The sequence below is a fragment of the Xyrauchen texanus genome, chromosome 45 (assembly GCF_025860055.1).
Source record: "Xyrauchen texanus isolate HMW12.3.18 chromosome 45, RBS_HiC_50CHRs, whole genome shotgun sequence".
Classification (NCBI taxonomy): domain Eukaryota; kingdom Metazoa; phylum Chordata; class Actinopteri; order Cypriniformes; family Catostomidae; genus Xyrauchen; species Xyrauchen texanus.
This window is the reverse complement of record NC_068320.1, coordinates 19428903-19453782: the sequence shown is the minus strand read 5'-3', so window position 1 is coordinate 19453782 and position 24880 is coordinate 19428903. Positions and strand designations below refer to the sequence as shown.

Here is a 24880-nt window from a genome sequence, read left to right as displayed (position 1 = left end):
AAAAGATATCTCTAAAATGGTTTACAGTTTACTAATTCCTGTACCAATATCAAGTATAATGCACTTTCATTAAATTCACTTTTTTTTTGGTAAAATACTTAAAATGTCCTGATATACACTCAAACTTTATTAGTAACACCTGTACACCTACTTACTTATGCGATTTAAACAGCCAAATCATGTGACAGCAGTGCAATACATAAAATCATGCAGATACAGGTCAGGAGCTTCAGTAAATGTTCAAGTCAACCATCAGAATGCGGGAAAAAAAATTATCTCAGTGATTTCGACTGTGGCATGATTGTTGGTGAGAGTTGGGCTGGTTTGAGTATTTCTGTAACTGCTGATCTCCTGGGATTTTCACGCACAACAGTCTCTAGAATTTACTCAGAATGGTGCCAAAACATCCAGAGGCAGTTATGCGCCTGGAAACACCTTGTTAATGAGAGAGGTCAACGGAGAATGGCCACACTGGTTCGAGCTGACAGAAAGTCTACAGTAACTCTGATAACTACTCTGTACAATTGTAGTTAGCAGAATAGCATCTCAGAATGCACAACATGTCGAACCTTGAAGAAGATGGGCTACAACAGCAGACCATGTCAGGCACTAAATTAGGACCATAGTGCTCCTAATAAGGTGCTCAGTAAGTGTAGAATGTGTGTATAGGGTTGGGAAGGTTACTTTTGAAACGTATTCTACTAAAGATTGCAGAATACATGTAAAATGTCATTTGTAACATTCCATTAGATTACTCAAGGTCAGTAATGTAATCTAAATACTTTGGATTACTTCAGTACTGGTAGATTTTTTCACTTGTTTTGACTTTAAAAAGTCTGCCAGTACATTGACAAATTACACATTAAAAATACATTCTCTGAAAAACCTAAATAACTTACGCAGTGTTGTTTCTACAACAATATTAATCTACTTGATCTTGTTTTAAGGATTTTTAGATATTTTTAACAGGAAAACAATAAAAAAAAATATCCAGAATACGATTTTTGCCCTAATATCAAAGGTCTTACTAGAGCCAACATTAATTTTCTTGATATAAAACAAATTATCGTGTCTGGTAACGTGCATGTAAAATGGCTAGAAATTGCATTTTAGGTTAGCATAAAGCTGGTAATTATCACAAGTTTTATTTCTATTTCTTCTGCTCCAAACATACTTCTCTGTCTGCTTGTATGAATGTAACATCATAAAGTGTTTCACCACTGTTCAAAAGCACTTTGGATCCCATTGTTTATATGTATAAATGTTTTCCTTCTGAAAGGACTAAATATTAAAAACAAATGACAATAAAATGCAAAGTAATCTCTTCAGTAATTAAAATATTTTTTGAATGTAAATGTATTCTAATTACCAATGATTTAAAGTGTAACTGTAGTGGAAAGCAGTTACATATATTTTGTATTTTAAATAGGTAATCCTGTTACATTATATTCCATTACTCCCCAACCCTGTGTGTGTATGCATGTATGTATGTATGTATGTATGTGTATATATATATATATATATATATATATATATATATATTCTGCATGTTGGTGCTTTATTGGCACTTCCCTTTTTGAACATTATGTATTTAGTAAAATGTCTAAAGAAACAAAAACTCAGTTTTCCACAAGTTAACATTTTTACTTTGCAGTACAGAAATCATTTGAGCCCCATTCGTTCAGCATTTGTTTAAAACATTGGTGACAATTTGGACAGGGCCCCGGTCATATCAATACTGCCTTAGACATTTTGGTCCTTTCTAAACACATCAAAGCCACTGAGGAGAACTCAGCAACTACTGCTTGCTCCTCTCACTGCTCTGAGATGAGGGAGGAGAGCTCCCCTAACAAGCAGATTCCCAGACATACAGTTATGCAGCTTTCCCCGTTGACATATGATAGCCTCCCTGTTTAGTGGTCTTAGAATTATGCATAACCAATCAGAAAAGAGATGCAAAGCTGAAGGGAAACACCACCAAAGCACCCCACCAATCCAACAAGTAGCACAATTTACAGCTAATAGGGGGTCAGTTATGCCAAATGAATATAGCTTTACATTAGCATATTGCAAAACGAATACTGCCTGGTTGGACACAGATTACACAAAAGATTATCTACACTGTGTGCTTGATACTTCCCTTCGATCTGTAAACGTAGAAATTGGAGATATTTCCAACAAAAGATTCTGAACTAGTTTAAACACCAGTTGTAGTTTGTAGGAAAATAGAACAATGACTCCCTGGAAGTTGTCTTGGTAGTAGATAGTTTCTTCTAAAAATAATGAGGAAAACATGATCTGTTAACCTGCCCAAACTCAACAGATCATTTTACAATTTTGCAAACCTGATCCCCCTCTGTATTTGGAAGGTTACCTTTACAGCCCACACAAATCATTTTAAAAAATATGCATTTCTTCATATCACTTGAATACATCTGATCATTTGGCATTTTTGGACTTTACACACCCCTTGTCTAAGCAGGTTGAAATAAAGACCACATGATGGTAACTGAATACAGGGCGTTGAAAAACAATCAGTGCAAAATGTATCTAGTTTCCTGATTATAAAAAGCAGACTTGCAGAACCTTTTCCCCCAAAAATGCTAAATTTTTAACTGTTTACATGAAATTCCGTTATGGGCAAAACATACACTTAGACAGCCAGCTTGCCCAATTTGGTTGCCGTTTTTTTCTTTTTTATGTTAAGATTATGATCGTCTGAATATCCGATATTCAAGAGCAGCTGGAACTAATTTACTGGTCGGCAGCATCTCCAAAGATGTCGTTCTTCTTGCGTTCCATTTCGGTGAAGTCAAACTCTGTGCCGGTCATTCGCTTGTAGATGTCTTTGATGTCGTCGCAGGTTGTTTCAAAGTGGGTTGTGGCATCATAGGAGCGAGAGATGAAGATCTAGATGGAGACAAAAACATTCATTTATTGGATAGCACCATAAACACAGCATGAAATAAACACTGACCATTTCCTTTCTTAATAAATGTCCTCGGTTTAGTGTGCATAATTCACCACTGCACATTATTCTTAAGAACATTTTATTTCACTCTCTTTTTGACAAAATGTTATGTTACTTCAATTCCACAACAACTTTTCTGAATATGTACATACTAGATTTTCTTCAATCAAGGGGTTGTGCCCAGAGCACTTACCTGGCTGTCAGCTCCCAAGTCAGTTGGTGCATACAGATCGCTAATGCTCACAAACCTGCAAAAAGATCACACCCAGTGAGATTATCTCCTTTATCTGATTACATGCACATCAAGGTAAACTTCAGATGTCAGCAAGCACAAACACACAAACATACTTTTGCTCAACTGGTTCCAAAAGGTCTAGGGCTGGTTTGATCTCTTTCTCAGGGTCGTTGGTTTCCACAGTAGTGCTGATGATGGCCACATATTTACCCTGTGCAGCCACGTTGTGTGCGTAGGAGATCATGCACACATATATATCTAAAACAAAACAAAATCATCTTTAAATCAAGACTCTACACTAAACATATTAATAAACAAAGTTCTAAAAAACAAAGAATAAAATGATCTGAGAATTTGATTGAATAATAGCCAGTAAAGATTAGTGTGCTGTAGCTTCCTGTCAAACTAACCATGCTTCCGGTTGACCTGGTTCTGAGGGATGATTATCTGGCAGGAGTTGGCGTCGCTGGTGTTTTTGATGGGGTGGCTCATGATGCAGATAACCCGGATCACCTGGCCCACCTTGTTGACTTGGTTCATGATATAGCTGGGGTCGCAAATCAGCTGCTTACAGCGTGCAATCTGACCATAAGGAATAAAAATATATATTTGTTTTTGATGATTATGATTCTGTATCTGGTTTCTTACATTCACAACTCGGACTACAACAGAAACTCACCTCCCCCTCAGATTTGACGCCCACCACTTTGCCATTCTCTACGACAATCTCTTCAATGGGCTTGTTCAACATGTAGGTTCCTCCATAAATGGCACTTAATCTACAAGTGACAAAAACATACCTCTAGTGCCTGCAATATTTTGCAACTGGAGCACATCACACATATACAGAACAGTCACAGATTACAGTTTAAATGACTCTTATTTTGTATACGGTTAAGCATTCTGTAACTGGCACTCCATAATAAGTATTCCAGCTTGAACGGTCATTACACTGCAATGTTTGTGGCCCATGCACCCAAGATTTTCACTCACTATCACACACACGTATATGGTGAGTGACAAAATAATTTGAGGTAATTACTGAATGTTTGGGGTAGAGGATAATGTTGGGGGAACTCACCTGGCAAAGCCTTGGGGCAGCTCTCCCAGGCCATAGAGAGGGTACAGATATGGACTCTTCCCATACCGCGCCAAAGACTCGCTGTATAACTTAATCCTGTTTATCGCATCCATGCAGGGCTGATCCAGGTAGCTGGATGGATAGAGCACAAACACCACACACAAACAGGTTTAACTTCAGAACATAAGCAAGCGTTTTGCTTTTACAGCATTCAAGCATACCTTCCTCCATAAGGGATAAATCAACATTGAAGTTCACTTTTGAAGCAAAGATTTGACTCACTCATCTGTGCGGTAGAGTGCGAGAGCGTGGCCGGTAAAATCGATGACATCCTGTCCGAGGTCAAACTTTTTGTACACATCCCGCATGGTGGATTTTTTAGGGTCCACTCCCTCCAAGGTCTTTGGGTCACTTTCATCAAAGTTGGCAACAAACACAAGGAACTTCCTGAACCGTCTCTTCTCAAAAAGTCCCATGAGGCCTGAGAGATAATTAACACACATTAAAAATACAAAAAAGCTTACACACTTTATGGGTAGATCTAACTATAAATAGATTACATCTGTTTTAGGAACATACCATGCAAGCATCTCAAACTTAAGCTTGCAAAAATGAAAAGAGGAACCACAAAAAAGTTTTACATCCCACACTAATTTCATTATAGTATACAATTATTCAAAAAGGGCTAGGAGATGTCTAAAAGCAGAACTTGACTAATTCCTCTAGGTGTCATACTAACCCCTGTCATCAGTTCAGAAAATAAAACAATCAATGCCCATATCACAGAAATAACTACTTGGCAACAGTCTCAGCTTCAGCTGGCATGCCCTTGAACCATCCAGAGCATACTGCATAAATAAATGGCAAGAGCTGGCTAAATTTGCCAACTCAAATCGGACTGGCAGGCAACTTCTGGGAGTCAGGGAGCACCTGTTTTTACCAGTCCAAAGTGGACCAGACATAGTCATAAGTAAGGCTCTGTGAGTCTAAGTTGGACTTGACTTCTTGAAAGACAGGTAGTATGTTCCTGAACAAATTAAAAAGGTTCATTAATTTCATCGCCATTAGCTATAGTTGCTACCAACAACAAACCAATAAAGGTTAATAACAAATAGCTGGAATTTCATGCAGGGATTCAAGTTTGAGTGGGAACAGAGTCATAACTACATAAATGTTACTTACTGGATGCCAGCGCTTCAGTCTCAGTAGAGGGCACTTTGTAGATGCTGCCCTTTTTGTAGACAAAACTGCCCTCAATTACTTTAAAGTCCAGGTAACGTGTCACCTCTGTGATCAACAGCATACGGACCAGCTGACCTATATGTGCAAAAGGACACATGTATCATTTTAGGCTTCAACAATGATAAAAAGTCATTAACATACATGCATCCCCTGCATTTCCTATTTAATACAATATTTCCATCAATCTACAATTCTCCTTAAATATCTGATGCATTTCAAACATGACAGGAAATTGCTAAGCAACGGTATAAGCGTGACTGAGGAATCCAGCAGCGCCTGGCGCAGAGCGATCCAGAATGTGCTGGGTATTTGGCCGAGATTATGGTTTCCTAGCTGTGATGACTGAAGTGTTTATGTACTGTACAGAGTGGGATGTTGTTGCGTCTTACCATTGGCCATTAGAAACTTGGGAATAAGGTCCACGTTCCAGTCACGACCCTTTCCCATAGATTCAGGAGGACTGCCTGGAAGGCTGAAGCGCTTGTACAACTGCAAACAGACCGGGAAATGATGTTAGCATAGTCTTAAGAGCAGAGTCTTTCCCATGACCAAACTTATAATATAATTACCAAACAATAATATCTCTAGTAGCTCTCTGACGCTAAAATTAAAGGGATAGTTTGCACGAAAATGAAATTGTCATCATTTATACATACTCTAATCCTGTTCCAAACCCATATAAAAAGAGATGTTGGGCAAAATGTGAGCCCGAGTCACCATTCACTTCCACTGTACTGAGGGGAAAAAAGAAAGAAAGTGAATTGTGACGGAGGCAAACATTCTGCTTAACATCTCCTTTTGTGTTCCATGAAAGAAAGTCATACAAGTTTGGAACAGAATGAGGGTGGGTAAAATGGCAGAACCTCTACAGAAATGTAGATATCAGTGTGGGGTCAGAGGTTAAACAGGTCAAACAGAGACTTACATCCTCCAGAGGGGTGATGGAGGCGCTCTCCCCTCCATAGTACGAGTTCCTGTCCATGTGTAACACCTTCTTCCCCTTCACGGACATGATCCCAGACAGGATGCATTCCTACAGGAAACAAAGTACAACATACAGTATGTAAGACACATGCACCAAGACTTCTGACCAAACCGTTAAAAAGTTAACGATTATAGAGCGCAACAGTGCCCGCACACTTTTTCAGTACTCTGGGTTCCGCAAGTAGTTTTCCCATTCATTTTCCCCCCTAGGCGTTTCATGAAGAGATGTAAGCAATTAACCGAACCAAACAGCTCCGAGGTGAATTACATCATCACAAACTTTGTTTTGAGGCAAAAAAGTATTCAGACAAAAAAAACAAAAAAGGTACAAAGTTGTGACCTTACATTCTTTCAAGAGGGCTGAACTGGGAACTACAATCCCATGAAGCATTGCGAATTGATATTAAATAAAAAAAGATGGGTATACATAAAACTATTGATTTTAGGTTGTTGATAAGCATAGAAACAATATTTTTAATGTTTATTGCAAAATATCCCAATAAGTACATTTACATTTATGCATTTGGCAGACGCTTTTATCCAAAGCGACTTACAGTGCAATTATTACAGGGACAATCCCCCCGGAACAACCTGGAGTTAAGTGCCTTGCTCAAGGACACAATGGTGGTGGCTGTGGGGTTAGAACCTATGACCTTCTGATTAACAGCCCTGTGCTTTAGCCACTACACCACCACCACTCAAATAGATTAGTTTAAGGGTGAAGGGAGACCAACTCATTTACGTCATTTATAGTAGAGGTCGACCGATAGTGGATTTTGCCAATACCTATAACTAAGGTGTTGGAAAAAGCCAATAACAGAGTTTTTTTAAATTGATTTATAGAATGTCAAAAAAAAATAAAATCTTATACATATATGTGGCAGGGAAATCCAAAATGGATAAAATCCCAGATGCTGTTTTCTTTTGGTTAAAAGCAAAATCCCAATAATAACCAGAAAAAAAAATTACGATTTGGTGCATAATGAAGGACTTTGAAGTATAAATAAGCCAAAAACACACAGGGGACTCTTATTTTGAAATGATGAAAAAAAAACTGTAAAACTGATAGAGATATATATACATTACACACACACACACACACGCACGCACGCACGCACGCACGCACGCACGCACGCACGCACACACACACACACACACACCTCTAATTCAGTGTCTTATATGAGTGGGAGGTCACTCAAAGGCAAATTTCACAGGCTTTGTTTGTATGTTGTTGTTGGGCAGGAATTTTTACCAAGTTTACCAAGCACACATTTTAAACAAATTTGAAAAAACGCAGATTGATGGCTTCAACGGAAGCATATAGCATCGTTGAAAACCTTGTAGCTCATCACTGTAGTAAATAAATGTAAATTTATTTAAACAAAGCTTGTATCATTTATTTTTTATATACAAATTTTTTATATTGAAATACAGCTGAACAAATTATAAGTGCAGAAATAAACAGAGCGAGTAATAACTATGGAAGAGTGAGTGAAAAACTGCAAGACAGTGAAAGATAAAACAGGATTTTAACTGAAGACAAATGTTTTCAAATTCATTGCAGATTCAGACATCCAATTTCAGGGATAGAATTAGGAAGGGGTCATGACAATAAATGAGCATGATGCGTTGCTAAAGCAGGGATGGGCATTTTGTCTACTCGAGTACTCTGACTAATTACTCGACATGTACATAATTGTATATATAATAATTAGGGCTGAAATGATTAGTTGATGTTATCGACAATGTCGTCAATAAAAAGAAATTGTCTACAAAAATGTTCATTGTCGAATAGTTGTTTGATCTCATTTAACGTAACATAAGATCACATTAAACTAATGACGATGCGCGAGAGCAGCACTGCAGTTTGCGCCTGACTGGGAGAAAGATTTACACAGCTCACAGCCCAGATGCACTCTAAACTTTCAGCTTCAGGTGATGTAGATCTCAAAGTATGAGGGAATTGTATTGCAAAAATACGAAATGATTAAATACAGAAGCACTCTCATAATGGAATATGCGGAGCTGGAGCTGCCGATCCACTGAAGCAAAACTTGTGTCGAGCGTCTTTAAAGGAAACACCCCAACGTTAAATATTTAATGCAGTTATATTTAATGCATTATAACACAAGTTAAAAAAGAGAGAAGCAGATCATGTATATAACTACAAACTCTGAAACTGGCATTTCTCCATGTTGTCAGTGCCTCTTCTAGGAGTTGCACTGCAAATGTCCCGATCTAAGAGGAGAGATTGAAACTGCACCCGGCTGATGCGCACTCTGTCACGGTGACACTCATCCCTCAATGCAGCTAGATTAGAATGCGATTGTTTGCGACTTTTTTTAATCATAATATATGTCACTGTGCATTTCTTATCGTGAAGAAAAATGGCAATATGCAGCTTTATTAATATGAGAGCACTTTGCACATTAGATAGGAAATTGTTTTTTATTCATTCTATTGTATGCTTGTTTATTTAGTTTTTTTTATTACTTGGTAAAAACTTAAAGTAAAAGTTGAAGCAAATCTTATATACGTGTTCAAAATTACTTTAAGCATACATTGTAGTTATAATTCAAAAATAATATATTTAAATTAAAAAGTGTTGCTCAATGGCATATTTCTGTTTTTAGTTCTGCTGCTAATGTTTTGTTAACTTGGTTAATAAAAGAGTGTTGTTTAGTAACCTGTTTTTGCTTTGGTACCGAAAATGGTATGGAGTACCGTAAAATTTCAATGGTATTGGTACCGTGACAACACATATATATATGATCAAACTTTTGACACTTAGGACAATAGACCTTTTCACAGACTCTGACACGTTTCCACCTTATTTAGCAGAGTAAATCTAGCAAACTTTTTATATTATATATTTTTTTTAAATATTAAGTGTATGTTTATAACATTATGCTTTGTGTTATATTATCCTGGAATTAGTTTTAAAAAATGAATTACCACAGCTGCGAGGGTGTTTCTATTATAGCTGTTGAGAGTGTGTGACAGTAAATTTGGCATCTTCTCCCTTCTGACAGTCTTAATCCACATTCTGGAAAGTCATTCCGATGTTAGTGGATTTTTTTCTTTTGCTCTTGGTGCAAAAGTGAAAATAAGATTTGCTATGATCTCCCATTCACTGCTGTCGTAGTTTACCTGCAATCGTTTACTGTGAAGGTTTGAGGGATTTGTACACAATGTGCAAACATTCAGCATGCTCAAGGAGACAACGCACTACTATATGCATAATATACTTAATGTAAAGATATGTAATGCAGATTCTGAAGAGCAGTACTAAATAAAAATATTGTATATCTTCTATTTATATAAATTATTAAAGGGGTGTGAACATTTAGGAGTCAAAAAGGAATGCAAACTTCCGATTAATAGGTTATCATCAGTCTTCCATTTCAATCTAAATTGAGCAAGTCTGTGATTTGGTGACTAAAAACAGTCATTTAGCTCCTTAATGTTTCAGATTAGGAGCCAATGGCTCTGAAGTAATTTGTTTTAGTCTGGAGCCTGCATTGGGAAATGTGTCTCAAGATCCTCACTTTCTGTTCCATGCTGTTGTGCTCAGTCTGATTGAATAGCCCTTGGGCTTGTATTCGGAGCCGCTTCACCATGGAGTTCTGCCAAATTTCACTACTATCTGGGAATATTACTACCCAACATACAACTGTAATGAATGAAACTCACTGGCATCACTGTTTTAAAGCTCGAGTCTGGGGTAGTACTATAGCACTAATGCAACACCATGTTAACATAGAACTGTCAATTGAACCTCTTCCCCATTTACTTGAAGCTCAACTTTTGAGAATATGAACTGACAAAATTATGCATTACCATAATTTAAGCACTTTAAAGCGGTATGCATTTAACAGCCAGGAATGTTCTTTGGAATGATAACACAGTGTAGTTTTTCTTATACAGCTGAAGTCAGATGTTTACATACACCTTTGCCAAATACATTTAAAGTCAGATTTTAAAATTCCTGACATTTATTTGTAGAAAACATTGCCTGTCTTAGGTCAGTTAGGATCACTACTTTATTTTAAGAATGTGAAATGTCAGAATAATAAGAGAGAGAATTATTAATTTCAGCTTTTATTTCTTTCATCACATTTCCAGAGGTTCAGAAGTTTACATACACTTTGTTAGTATTTGGTAGCAGTGCCTTTAAATTGTTTGTACTTGGGTCAAACTTTTTGGGTATATTTATTTACATGTTATGAGCCCATTATTATCCCATTTGTTTCCTCATTTCAAACATCATTCAAACAGACTTACACAGGTGGAAACGCTCATTACCATAGTTAGGTCAATGTAGCTAGTCTTAAATAATAGCAGGCTAATGATAATAAATTATATATATTGAAGAAAAAAAAAGAAATGGAGGGAAGTGCGGTAGTTGCACATGTGCGTCAGAGGAAAACCATGACATTGTTCTTTCGCTGCTGTCCACGACCCAGACCGAATAGAACTGCGACCTGACTTTTGGGTCGCTACCCACCAGTAGAGAAACACTGATCTAGTGGACATAGACAACATTTTTTTCTTTGACCAGAATTTACATTTATTTCAAATGTTAAATTTGAATGTAGTTTTTCCCAGCTGACAGCCCTATGCTGAACCATTCTGTAGCACAAGCAACAGACCTAAAGATCATGTGATGTAGTGGACTTTACACAAAACACAGGCCACTGAACAACACAATCCACGAAACATGATCTCTCAAAGTGATTAACAACAGAAACTCAAAAGGCCTGTGAGCAACAACACAGCTTTCTTCATTGTGCCCACAAATCAAATCACTGCACACATTCAATTGAATTATGCAAGCTTTCGCAACAATACCCATCCATAGTGGAGACAAGCCAGAGCCTTAGCATTACAAATAGAGTGCATAAATAAGGAGGCTGCTTTGAAACACAGTGATAAGGACATACTCGGAAGGAGCAATGCTGGTTTTGGATTTCATCTCAAAATGATAGCAGCAGGAATGAGTTACACAAAAAAAGATCTAGGACACATCTCAGTTGATCTATTTAACACTAGGCTGTTGAATATGTAGCAATGTACTATAACTACAAACAGAAATTGTGTATGTTTTTGCTAGTTCACCCCTCGGTCTATGATTGACTTTATGGATAATGTACAAACATACCACAATCCAAACCCTCACAACCTTTTTTGGTAATTTAATCTTTTAACCCAAACAAACCTAGCACTTTAGAAAATTCTATATCTTCACCTCAGATGTTCATGAAAAAGGTTCTCAGCTGAAATAGAAGGACTGCCAAAAATATGCCCCATGAAGCCTGCGTACATGGATTACTAAAGGAATTTTTTTTTGTCCTAAAGTCAGAAATTCTCTTAAGCAGCAATAAGGGTTAAACGTTAACGTTGGATGTAAAAATATATGGTACAGCCAAACAGCGCACAACAGACTCTTCACGAACTAAAGAGTCAGGCTTGTGTCACATGAAAGGCCAAAGCAACGCTTCTGGCATTCATATTCCTCTTTCATGACTTTGAACACCTGCTGGAATCCAGAGCTTTGACTATGACTGTCAGCATGTTATCATCATGACAGAAGTCATCAGGCTCTGTCACTCTTCATAGCTGCTTGTCACTTCTCTCACTCTTTCACACCTTCCCTCTGAATTTTGATTAGATCTCCATTTTGTCTGTTGTCTTTGCCAGTCAATTCACTGCAGATGATTCATCATATTGTGTGGAGAAATAGAGGAATCTACACAATACCATACCTGCTGTCAATGCCTAGAGAAAACTACAAAACAAAGAGTAACAACTGTTCGTATTTTATTGAAAAAGCTACAATAACAGGCTAATATGATGTTAAATGTTGTCCTCATTTAAAGTGCTTCAATCCACGCATCGTGTTCCGCGATCATAACGGAAGCCTGTTTTCTTTGTACATCCACTCGCATTGGTTTAAGTCCACGGTTTTCAAACTGGGAGGTGCGCCTCACCAGGGGGCGCCAGAGCTTGTCAGGGGAGGCGCAGAGATTAATGATTAATTATCCAAGTAAAATCAAAAGATACATAAACAGAATAAAACATTTACTGTCAAGATAAATGAAATGAATAGCTTAATGGACCATAGCTTTATAGCATTATAATAATATAAAATGTCATGAACGAATGTATATCATGCAACAGCGTGTCCATGTAATCCACATAGTTAGTTATGTTGTATCATTAACACTAGGTCTACACAATCGGAAAACTTATCACGATTGCCACGATTATGTAATTGTGAAAACTGATGATTACTGCCTTCAATTTAAATCTGCTCCTGTAGCAATGGTTTTTATTTATGCGTTTTTGCAAGGGTTGAGTGTTCGAACCAATTACAGACATGTCCGTTGAACATTGAAACGGCAATGGCCAATCAGAGATGCTTAAATTAGCCCTCCGTCCTATCAGTAATGACGACAACTGATCCTAATGTGCAAGCTTTAAACAGTCTGATGACCATGCTTGCTTTCACCTTTGGTTGCGGTGGCACATGAAAATTAATTCTAAGAAAATCTCCTGACACATTCATTGCATGTTGCACCACTCGCTTGAAACATACACAGCAAATGAGCAACAACAAAACTAAAATGCTCCTGTTCTAATCAAGACACAGATGTGATTTAAATAATTGATTTATTATGCAGATTAGACAGCTTTGTTTTAAATGACGATTCGCGAGATTGCAGAACTCTACACAGTACATTCAATTAACCTGCAGTGATTGACAGCTACAGTCATTCAGTAATGGGAGAGTTCGTCTCGAGTTCGTGCTCAATTTCTGTGTACTATATATAAAAAATATAATATGTTTTGTTTTGTCATGTTAATAAGTAGGCCAATGTGAATTTGATTTGAATAAAATAGCAATAAAGTAACCCTAACTCCAAGCTTGTTTTGGAGGTGTAGTCGGCATAAAGAATATGGCACGAATGGCATATTTCGTGAATAACCGTCATTATTATCGCGTCTGCTCTAATAAGACACATTTACCCCGCAGCAGCTAATGGCATATTTAACATTTTCTAAATAAATGGCTGTTTTTAATTCCCAAAGTGCAACTGTTGAGGCAATATATCCAAATGTGATGATTAAACCACAAAAGGCTGAGATTGAATTAAACAAATACCCTATACTGTCTTATACACGGCTATACGACTGAGCTGCGAGTTTCAACAGTAAGTGAATGTGTGCTGCTTATACACAAACCGAAGGAAACACCCTGGCATTACATCTATAATGTTATATTTAATGCATTATAGCTTTATTAAAGTCCAAATAATATGGAAGCAGATCATGTATATAACTACAAACTCCGAAACTGGCATTTCTCTGTGCAGTCAGCGCCTCTTCTATGAGTTGCGTGAAGTGTCCCGATCGAAGGGGGAGAGATTGAAACTGCACCCGGCTGATGCACACACTCTAGAATATAACGTGATGGCTCGCAACCAAATGAATCATAATATATTCACTGTGCATTTCTTATTGTGAAGAAAATTGGCAATACACAGCTTGATTAATTACAGCGAGTGTTTTTTTGTGAGTTAAAGATTGACTGAAGTGAACAGAAAGGTGAGAGTCCTCTCCCCATTATACACGTCAACAAATTCAGTTTTTGATTTGTTTACAATATAAATATCTATAACACCTTTGAAATGTACATTTTCTTTAGCAGCTATGTTGTCAAATGTTATCTGAGAATGTTGAATATAATACAAATATATAAAAATCCTTTAAAAAAAGATGCATTCACAGCATATGAGATATTTATACTTTTAGAGAATAGATTTTGAATAGAAGTACATTAGTGAAAAAATACACTTATATACAAAATACACATAATTAAGATACATTTTCTTAAAGCAAGTCTAAATATCATATATGTTGCTTCTGAAGTGAATGTATCTTGTTTTAAGGATTTTGGCAATTTTAAAATGGAAAACAAGACAAAAACACTTGATAATAGGATTTTTGGCAGTGAATTTCTTTACTGAATTAAACTTAAAAAGTATTTTTTTTCCCTTTAATTCAGTGAATGTCATTTAGAGATATTTTCAAAAGATGATTTAGTCCTCTATTGTTAGTAAGCACATTTAATACAACCTTTTATATCAAGGTAGAAGCTGAATAATCTGTTAAGAGCTAATGATTAACCATTGCATTGTCACCAATTAGTAAAATAATCATTACATTAATCGATTATCAAAATAATTGTTAGTTGAAGCCTTAGTCTAAAGCATATGTCTCTACACCAAATCTTCAAAATAAAAGTCAATTTTAATTAGAATTAAAATGGTGGGAAAATGCAATAGTAATACATTACTTCTGTACAGTAAAATTGTATATTTAATGTAGTAGTAATAATAAGGATAACATATCCATAATTACTACATTATATCTAAGCAATATTTTATTTTCTGATTTAATTGATACTGTGATGCTCTATGCAGCACTGTATTTGACCAAATAAATAAAAAACATAAAAACTAAAATTTTGTGTTTTGTATTGTGCTGTGAGGATCAGATAAACACTCTTATTTAATAAAATGAATGCAAAAATTATGCAATGATATTTTGAATAATGCTTTCATTTGATTACAATTCTACATTACAAATTAATTTGATTAGACAGTTTAGAAAATTTAATTAAACTTTAAAACCTGGAATTCAGATAAAATAAAACGGAAAACACGAAATTTGGGAAAAAATTAAATTCAAGATTTCATAGGGCCCTTGGGTAGTCTTCCCACCACAGTGCTTACTGAACACAGTAGGTAACTTGGTCAATTTAAATCGGCTGTTAATAAGTTTGAATATTGATATTAATATTTATAAATAATTTTATATTTATTTACTGTACGTGGACCAATAATTTCAGCAGTAAAGACAAATATTGCATGTGTGATAGTAGTTTTTGATTTTATGCCACCTTTCTCAGGTTTTAGAGGGGTGTTAAACGTGTGAGGATGTGTATTTATTAAACTGTTACATGTCACAGGCATTTTGAATCAAGTAAAAACTGATTTGTCAATTCAGGAAAACCTACATGTATTTCTTCAATACTAATATATATATATATATATATATATATATATATATATATATATATACATATATATATATATATATATATATACACACACACACAAACGTTTAAAATAACTTCTTAGGCCTAACATTAACAAAATCACAATATTTAATGCTTAAAAGATACTTAAACTGAAGCGCAGCTCATATCACCATTAAAATCTGCTACTCTGAAGAACCACACGATTACCTACTTGGTGACATTACGGTAATTTAATCGACATTAATCATTGACTCACTATATCAAGAGCAATAATAGACAGTTATGATTTGTCAAACATGCAGCCCTAATTAACACTTTTGTTGTGACAGTTTTCATGAGAGCCAACAACTGCTCAAGTTGAACCTGAACTCATTTTTACTCCAACTAACACTAACAACCATTCACTAAAAAGGTTGTTTTCTATTTGGATTACTCATTTTGGTAGTTTTTAAAAATGTTCTTATGAAGACTGCAACCCAAAAAAAAAAAAAAGGCAAGAGGCAATCCAAATCATCATGGCACTGCCCAGTGGTTGGTCAGGAAAACTGTGGATACTTTGATAAAGGTCATTGTCAAAAGTCATAGTTCACCCAGAAATTAATATTCTTATTAAAAAAGGTCATCATTTACTCATGTTATTTCATAAAACAAATTAGGCTGAATGGCAGCCTTGGTCACCATTCACTTTCATCATATGAAAGAAAGATGCAATGCAAATGGTGACTGATGCAAAGTAAATGGTGACTGAGGCTGTTATTCTGCCTCATCAGGGAAAAACATATGTCACACTGGTTTGAAACATGAGGGTGTGCAAATGACAGAATTTTCTTTTTTGGGGGGGGGGGGGTCCCTATATATAACTGGCCATATATGCTTGCATGCATCTCATATTTTACACTAAAATTAATATTTGTGTGCATAATGCTGCTACAGAAATTCATGTTATTACAGAATATGTATAAATGAAAATTGCTTTACCAAAATGTTTGAAAAGTGCATTTGAAACATTTGCTCAATTAAGACTCAATACTTCAACTTTTAGACACTAAACTGGCTCGCTCAGGCTAAAGGGATTATGCAATAAGCCATGTAATACCAGAGCTGTGCTACACTCAGAGGGCCATGGCCTCAGGAACTATGAGGAATTCCTCATAAAACAGCAAAGACGGAACAATGTTTTTCATTTATCGCTCACATGCCATCCCATAACGACAGTTTACCATTCATGTCTGATTTGCAGAACTGAACACAAGACTTCAGAGTCTCAGTTCCTCTGTGGTGCGACCAACGCCTTTCTGGCACTCTACTGATAGCCCAAAGCACCTTTGCAAAAAATGTCTACTGTCAGCTTCCAAGTTCCTAGACTTCCTGTTTCCGGTTTTAAGTGAACCAATTCGCAAAGTTAAACCCATTCTACCCATACTAATATGGAGGGCCAACCTACTCAATTATTAAATACATAATGAAATCGTATAAAAAAAAACGAATCAATCATTAAATAAAAATAATAAATCATTGTGTGTCCCTTGTATTTCATTTTAGTGTTTGTTTGCATCCATTTTACCAGCATCTTTGGGTTGGTTTTTCATTTAAGCATGAGCTACCTGTCTTTCCATTTTCAGAGTTACAGCTATCAGCATGTCACACACCAAAACCTTTTAAAGTCTATATCTCTTTAGTGAATTTAAGAGCGTTTTTTTTCTTACTGCAAGTTCTAGAACTATGCAATAAGAGATTTGTAGATGAAGTTGACAACCAAAACATTGACAATCACTTAATTTTAACCCATAGAGAGAATGAAGGGGAAATGTTGGATGAATGAAAAGCCATTAATGACTGTAACATTAGCTTAGGTGTAGATACTGTGATAGGGTCGTTACGGAAGAGGACGTCCTACTTTTAAAGGTAAAGCCCACTGGTGTTAAGTGACATGCTGATAGCCATAACCCTAAAAATAAAAATTAGAAGACGTGAAGCACATGTTTAAATGAAAAATCAACTCAAAAGATAATTGTAAAATAAAAATAGGACTAATATTAAAATGAAATACAAAGGACTTATTGATTTATTTAGCAATTGAATTATTAATATAATAATTGTATAGTTTAACAATTTCATTGTGTATTATATATATATATATATATATATATATATATATATATATATATATATATATAAATTATTTAATTTTGAGAATTTGGCCCTACATATAGTAAAAGTAAAATGGACCAACTCAATATCCAAATCAAGAAGCTACAGGCTTTGAGACTACAAATTACCTTCAGTTTCATACATGTGTATGGAGTTCAACAGGAGAAATAATTAAAACTGTGGACTTGACCCTGGCCTTGTGTTATGACTGAAAGGAGGAAGCTGTTCAGGGACAGTCCCACAAAACAAATGATTATGGCCACAAAGCAAAGTACAGCTGAAGTCAGGACTCAGAAGTAATTCTCATCACGAGTTTTTTCCAGTCAAGCTTGATGCATAATCTCCAGGCAAAGGTTTACGGCCTAGTCTACAATAATGTACACTATTGATAATGCCATTTCATGGCAACCACCCAGAGGATGTGGGTTATGGCATGCATGCAGCATGTCATATGCGTTATTAGAATAAAACAACTTCCTGTTTGTTTGTTATCTTCATCGAGTTTCCAACGTGATCAAATAAACATTATTTTACTTTTAATATAAGGTAATGGACAAAGCTATGAGGATTTTCTGTTTGGTTTGAGGGTGTGGTTGTTTACTGCCCTATACTGGCGGAATTGCGCATCTCAAAATGGGAAGAACACTACTTTGCCATTGCATTTCTAAGTAAAAAAAGATTAAATAATTCCCTCCACCACCCTTAAAATAACTACGAAGTCAGCGTCTTGTGGAAAATCACCGTAGCACTGACGAAAGCATAGAAGTTACGGTTTTAAAACGCAGTCATAAATATTGCACGGTCACAACATTCTAATATCTCAGATAAGTACGACCCAAAACCATTTATTTTAACTAGTGATCATTTATCTGCTCAGAAGAAACCAGGCTGTCTAGTTGGCTCTGTCAAAAGATAAAAGCCTCATTACAAGCGTGCTATCAGATAAAGAAAAAGATCACACTAAAATAACAAAACATCGTTTTAAACCAAGAGCATACGTGAGGCGTTATTAACCTGATATGCAACAACTAACAAATGCTTTAGGAAATGGTTTGTCTTTACAAAATAAAAATGTGTAACTGAGGCCTGTGAGGCAGCGTTAGCCAGAGCGCCAATAGAAACCCAGCAGTAATGATGATAAAGTTAGCATATGTGGTTAGCATATGCAATACAGTTAGACTGGAAGCTGATTAGCCTGAGGCTAACGTTGGCGCTATTGCTAATTAGCATTTCCAGTTCAGTTAGACTTGTTGCTGAAGAGCATGATGCTGCACTTAGCATGTTATAAATCAGCTCGTTACACTGAGCGGTCCATAGACAGCAAAAACGAAACGGCCCTAAACTGTGAATTTTCTGTACAGTTTTAAAGTGTGCGTTATCTCGATTAGAAATGTGTTATTCAAAAACTAAATACCGTTAGTCCAGTTCCCAGCACGATAACGTCGTATTCTTCATTCATTTTTCCTAGTCGTTAATACCCTTTTCCTTTGCGTCGGCCCGAAGAAAATGGAGATCTCACAAAGCTGGAAATGAAAGAAGAGCGCTGTCACGTCACCCTAGTGGGTTTGGCGGGAGTGGGTGGGGCTAATACGCTCGTCTCGTTCTGAGACGCCATTGGCAGGCCGTGCTATCAATCACCAAGATCAAGGAGAAGTACTCCGCCCCCTGCTCACAGTCACCTGCTTGACACTGTAGTAACCAGAGTGAACAACGGTGGATAGTAGGCTGTGAAAAGTAGACTTCAGTTTTGCTGTCCATTGTTAGGTACATATTATTGCATTATGTTCTGGGAATAAACATTATGAATATCTATGATAAACTTGTTCTGAGCACACAGATAGAGCTATATGCAGGCAAATCCTCGGGGAGAACATGTTTCAGCCAGCCTGAGAGATATGTGTTGACATAGTCAGGAGGGCTTGGCTGTAAATGCTGCTATGTATGTACAAAATCTTAATTTGTAGTTTATACATTTTGGAGAAATCAAAGGTTCTTGAATTAAAAACATTACAACTTGATTTGGTTGTTGTAAAGCTACACTCAATATATACACTGGGAAGAGAAATCGGCCCTGTATTTTACAGTTATCTGATTTACCATTGGCTTTGTCAGTTCGAACAAGTCTGGCCATTCTCTGTTGACTTACTCATCAACAAGGCGTTTCCCTCTGCAGAACTGTCGCTCACTAGATGTTTTTTTTTTTTTTTTTTTGGACTTTGGCACCATTTAGAGTAAATTTAGAGACTGGTGAGAAAATCCCAGGAGATCAGCAGTTACAGAAATACTCAATCCAGCCCTTCAAACTGCAAACCGGCAACAGGGTGTTGGGCGCCCAAGGCTCATCAATGCGAAAGGGCAACAAAGGTTGTCCCAACGAAGGCTATCTGGTCCGGACCGACAGAAGGTCTAATGTGGCATAAGTCACAGAACATTTTAATTATGGTAATGTGTCCCAACACAGTACATAGCCACAGACTTGAGTCTTGTCCACTGACGAAAGCGGCTACAATTGGCACACAAGCATCGGAACAGGACCTTGGAGCAGTGGAAGAGGGTCTCCTGGTCCGATGAGTCATGTTTTCTTTTACATCACGTGGACGGCCGTGCATATGTGCGCTGTTTACCAGGGTAAGTGATGGCATCAGGATGCACTGTGGGAAGACGACAAGCCGGTGGAGGGAGTATGATGAGCCGGGCAATGTTCTGCTGGGAAACCCTGGGTCCAACCTTTCATGTGAATATCAATTTGACACGTGCCACATACCAAAACATCATGGTAGACCAGGTAAACCCTTCATGCCAATTAATGTTATTCCCTGATGGCAGTGCCCTCTTTCAGCAGGATAATGTGCCCTGCCACACTGCACACATTGTTCTGGAATGGTTTGAGGAACATGATGAAGGGTTCAAGGTGTTGCCCTGGCCTCCAAATATATATATATACAGATTTATTCATTTGTATTTAATATAAAAAGTATTTAATTTTGTAATTAAATAAATATGATTTTGTAAATAAAATCTAAATGAGTAAATCTTAAAAATAGGCTTAAAGGGACAGTTCACCCAAAATAACAATTCTCTCATCACTTACTCACCCTCAAGCCATCCCGGATGTGTATGAATGTCTTTCTTCTGTAGGAGTTATATTTTGGTCTGTTCTCACCCAAAACCAACTAGATCGCTTCAGAAGACATTGATTAATTATGCTGACTTTATATCCTTTTTAGAGCGTCAAAGGCATGACCATCATTCACTTGCATTGTATGGACCTAAAGATCTGAGATATTCTTCTAAAAATGTTTGTTTGTGTTCAGAAGAAAAAAGTCATACACATATTAGATGGCATGAGCGTGAATAAATAATGAGAGAATTTTCATTTTTTGTGAACTATCTTTAAGATTATTATTAGTATTTGTGTGTGTAGCAGAGTTTATTGTTAGGAGTATGGAAGGGGATAGCCCTCGTATTATATTTAAACTGCTGATGGCAAAACAACAACAATGTAAGGGCTATTCATATGTAAAGACACAAAAAAGAATAATTTTTCCACGATACTTTCATAAAAAGCATTTATTTTGTTAATCAAACTGATAATTTATTCATATGACAAATCGCATCAGTGATTAAATGTCAAGACATTCAAACAGTTCTCTTGTGCAAGGTTTTTTGGCATACTGAAGTCTTGCTGTATTGCCTGTGTTGTCTTCAGTATCGGAGAGTCCCAGCTGTAGCAGTCTTTTAACAGTGCCAGCATGCTGGTCAATGTATGCCATGTGAAGAGCTGGAAAACCGACAATAGAAGACTTCAGCAGCTCATTCTATTATGCAATAAAAGAGTGACATGGTGACATGTTGTATTGTGAAACACACTGTAAAGCACAATTATACCTGATCTTCCTTTTGTGTCTCTTGCATGAAGACCAGCGCCCAGGGCAAGCAGGCTTTTTATATTGCTTGTGTATCCTTCCTGCAAAATGAACATTTAGACTGAAGCCAAATAGAGGAAGCATTTTGAAAGCTTGTTGACCTTAGCTTCATGTATAATGCAATGGATACTAATATGTGCATTAAAATGACCTTAAAAGCATAGTGTAGTGCAGTCAGCTACATTTTTGTGGCTCTTGCATATACAACGACACCTAAAATTTGCACAAGAAAAGACAGTGCCTCTTCTTGGGCAGTCACAGAGGCCTGTTGAAGGGCTGTGCTCCAAGAATATCTACTGCACAGGGAGATGCCTATACATCCATATACAGATGCATACCTAAAACATGCACATTAGTGAAACAGACATTTTCTTTGTGTTTATTGTGATGATCCTACAAATATGTCTGTGTTCCTGTCTTACTTGGTGATTTTCAAGGAGCAATTTAGCGACACCAATATGCCCACAGCTATCTTTGCAATCAGGCTCATAGGAACAGTTGAACATGATAACAAAGTAAGAAACACCCTGTTCTTAACAGAACACACTCACACTAAAATATATACAGTATCATTCCCAAGATATTCACCCATAGTTACACTATATATGGTGAAGTGACAAGTGATTTGATTTAACATATGTTACCTCTCAAAACAATTTTCACAGCATCCTCAAGGATCATGCATAGCTAGGTTGAGAGAAACAGACAAGGGAAAAACATTCATAAATGCCTATGAAACCAACACAGCATTTTAAATCTAATGAGGGAGGGATATATTCATTCCTGTGGATCCATACCAGCAGTATGGAGAGGTGTTCTGCCAGTCTTGCTCTTTGTCTTCCAGACCTCAGGTTTGGCCAGTAGGAGGTGCTGTATGACAGCTGGATCTCCCTCTCAGCATGCAATGTGGAATGCATTCCATCCGTCCTTGTTCTGGAGCATTGGGTCAGCACTGTGATCCAGCAGCTCCAAGATGACTTCAAGGTCCAGTTGGGTACTGGCCAGAGAGGGGTCGGGGCCAGAAGTCAGTGTGTGAGTCAACACTCTTTGACATGATAAATGACATAAAAACATATCTCTAAAAATACAGTTCTTAGTATGTGAGACTTTTTATCTGTATGGACTAATATAGTTTTTCATTTTATATGTTTAATATACTTTTTAAATATGTATTATTATTTAGCTATTTTTATGTTAATCACCGTATAATTATATTTTTATTTTATGTTGTCTCTCCAAAAATAAAAATTTCCTTGGGAATTAATAAAATTGAATTATATAGACCTTTTCCAGAGCAGCATTTTCAGATCATATTTTATTTTTGACGGGAATAAAACTGAGGCTGTGAGGGATATACTTGCGTTCTTTTCAATGGGTTGTGCTGTTGTTATGTTGGCTTGACAAAGTCAACATACAGTTTTTTTTTTTTCAAAACCTTTAAATGAAGACCAAAATTATCTAATGTAAACTGAAACTATTTAGCTATATAACTATTTAGCAGAAACTTTACCTATCTAGCTTAAATTGGTGTTAATAGTTAATAGAAAATAAAAACATATTTAACACCAAAAAATATCAGAAAATTAGATGTTATTTAAGACCTTTATACAGCTTTATACAGTTAGTCTCTCTCTCACAGCCTCGTTTTCATTCCCTCCAAAATTAAACATGGCGCTACTCTGATTAATTTTGTATTGTGTTTTCCGAATTATTGAACAAATGAACAGCTTTAGAAACAAACGTGTATGTAAGATGCCATTAAACCTGATAAACTAAAACAATTTCCTTCGAGCCGGATTCGAACCAGCGACCTAAGGATGACAATGGTGAAACTCTACAGTCCTCCGCTCTACCAACTGAGCTATCGAAGGTGTTAGAACAACAAGGTTATGGAAGTGTCCTCATCCAAAGCTTTAAAACGCAAATGTACACGTCTGGTAGCAAAGTGCAGTGCTCGTATGCTTCTAACTATAGTGTTCTAACTGCATATTCAAACGACCGTCGTAATTTCTTCAAATTAAAAGTCCCTTCATCTACAATGATTATTTAAAAATATATATGTTTAGTTGTTAAAAATATATGTATGTATGTATGTATGTATATATGTATGTATATATATATGTATATATATATGTATATGTATATATATATGTATATATATATGTATATATATATATATATATATATATATATATATATATATATATATATATATATATATATATATATATATATATATATATATATATATATATGAACGCGCAAAACATAAAGAAGACTAACAACAAAGTGATATATAGACACATACATACAGAGATAGATAGACAGATTCTTACCAAATTAAACTGTTGTTTTGGTGTAGTGTGACAACAAAAATCACATAAGGGAATTATTTTTACATATATATCATTTAATATTTTATGGCAATAGCCTTTTATTACAGCACAATTTGCATAATTTATCAATACCGTTTGTGTACAACCACAAAAACCATGACAGTTGATTTTTTTTTTCATCAGTTTACATTGAGTGGAAAACCAGACAGATTATACAAGCATATCTTTGTACAGTCAGCATACATATTTAGATTTGATTAATGTTTCATAATCTTTTTTTCTTCTTGTAAATAGAATCTGGACACAAAAATATTATGAACCAACTACCAACAAAACATGCAACATCCAAAGTGAAAACACCATATGTTTCCTGAACCTACTCAGTAAGTTCAGTTTCTGTTCTTTACTATACATGGTTAAATCTGTGTCTGTTGTGCAGGTCAAGTCCAGTTTGTCAAAGGCAAGAGTGGGGAAAGAAATCTTTTACCCTAGTGTATGTACAGCACATAGATCAAATCACAATCACTCTGCTCCTCTCCCCCACACATGCTTTTGGTTGAACCAGAAAACTAAGAATGTACAAAAAGAAAATATTTTTTTATTTACAAGGCTAGTTTTTTGTGTGTGTGTATGTAGCGAGTTAGTGAGATTTGGGCATGCACAGATTATTCAAAAGAGGATCCATTGATAACAATGTATTCATGAATATTTGTTCAATGACCACTTGTTATTTGATGCTTTTATCTAATTGATGAACGCAAAACTTAATAACACACATTCTGGGAGATCAGAATATATAGTGAAAGCCGAGCATTTTTTAGACCTATTGCAGTGACTAAACAGAGATA

The 24880-nt window shown here is 36.1% G+C and overlaps 1 protein-coding gene, 1 non-coding gene and 1 pseudogene across 2 annotated transcripts; all 3 read right to left on the bottom strand.

Annotated features, from left to right (window-relative positions):
• Window positions 1-1623: 1623 nt before the first annotated feature.
• Window positions 1624-19320, bottom strand: LOC127637693 (rab GDP dissociation inhibitor beta). The gene is made up of 11 exons (XM_052118904.1): window positions 19185-19320; window positions 6455-6562; window positions 5919-6018; window positions 5470-5604; window positions 4570-4768; window positions 4288-4419; window positions 3886-3985; window positions 3617-3788; window positions 3320-3464; window positions 3165-3219; window positions 1624-2910 (listed from the first exon to the last, which is right to left on the bottom strand). Exons 1-11 carry the CDS (start codon window positions 19227-19229, stop codon window positions 2755-2757), a joined length of 1347 nt encoding a protein of 448 aa, XP_051974864.1. The 5' UTR covers window positions 19230-19320; the 3' UTR covers window positions 1624-2754.
• A 2073-nt stretch (window positions 19321-21393) lies between these two features.
• On the bottom strand, window positions 21394-22202 carry LOC127637504 (ankyrin repeat domain-containing protein 16-like; annotated as a pseudogene).
• A 1277-nt stretch (window positions 22203-23479) lies between these two features.
• Window positions 23480-23567, bottom strand: trnay-gua (transfer RNA tyrosine (anticodon GUA)). The gene is given in 2 exon segments: window positions 23480-23515; window positions 23531-23567. It is a non-coding gene; the product is annotated as a tRNA-Tyr (tRNA).
• Between the last annotated feature and the right edge of the window lie 1313 nt (window positions 23568-24880).

Bases quoted from the DNA above. Each gene is read 5' to 3' on its own strand.
- LOC127637693 (XM_052118904.1), bottom strand. From the start codon at position 19,229: ATGAATGAAGAATACGACGTTATCGTGCTGGGAACTGGACTAACG. The intron at 4,420-4,569 runs GTGAGTCAAATC...CTATCCATCCAG, and splicing joins GCACTCTACCGCACAGATGA to CTACCTGGATCAGCCCTGCA. The intron at 3,465-3,616 runs GTTAGTTTGACA...GTTTTGTTTTAG, and splicing joins CCAGGTCAACCGGAAGCATG to ATATATATGTGTGCATGATC.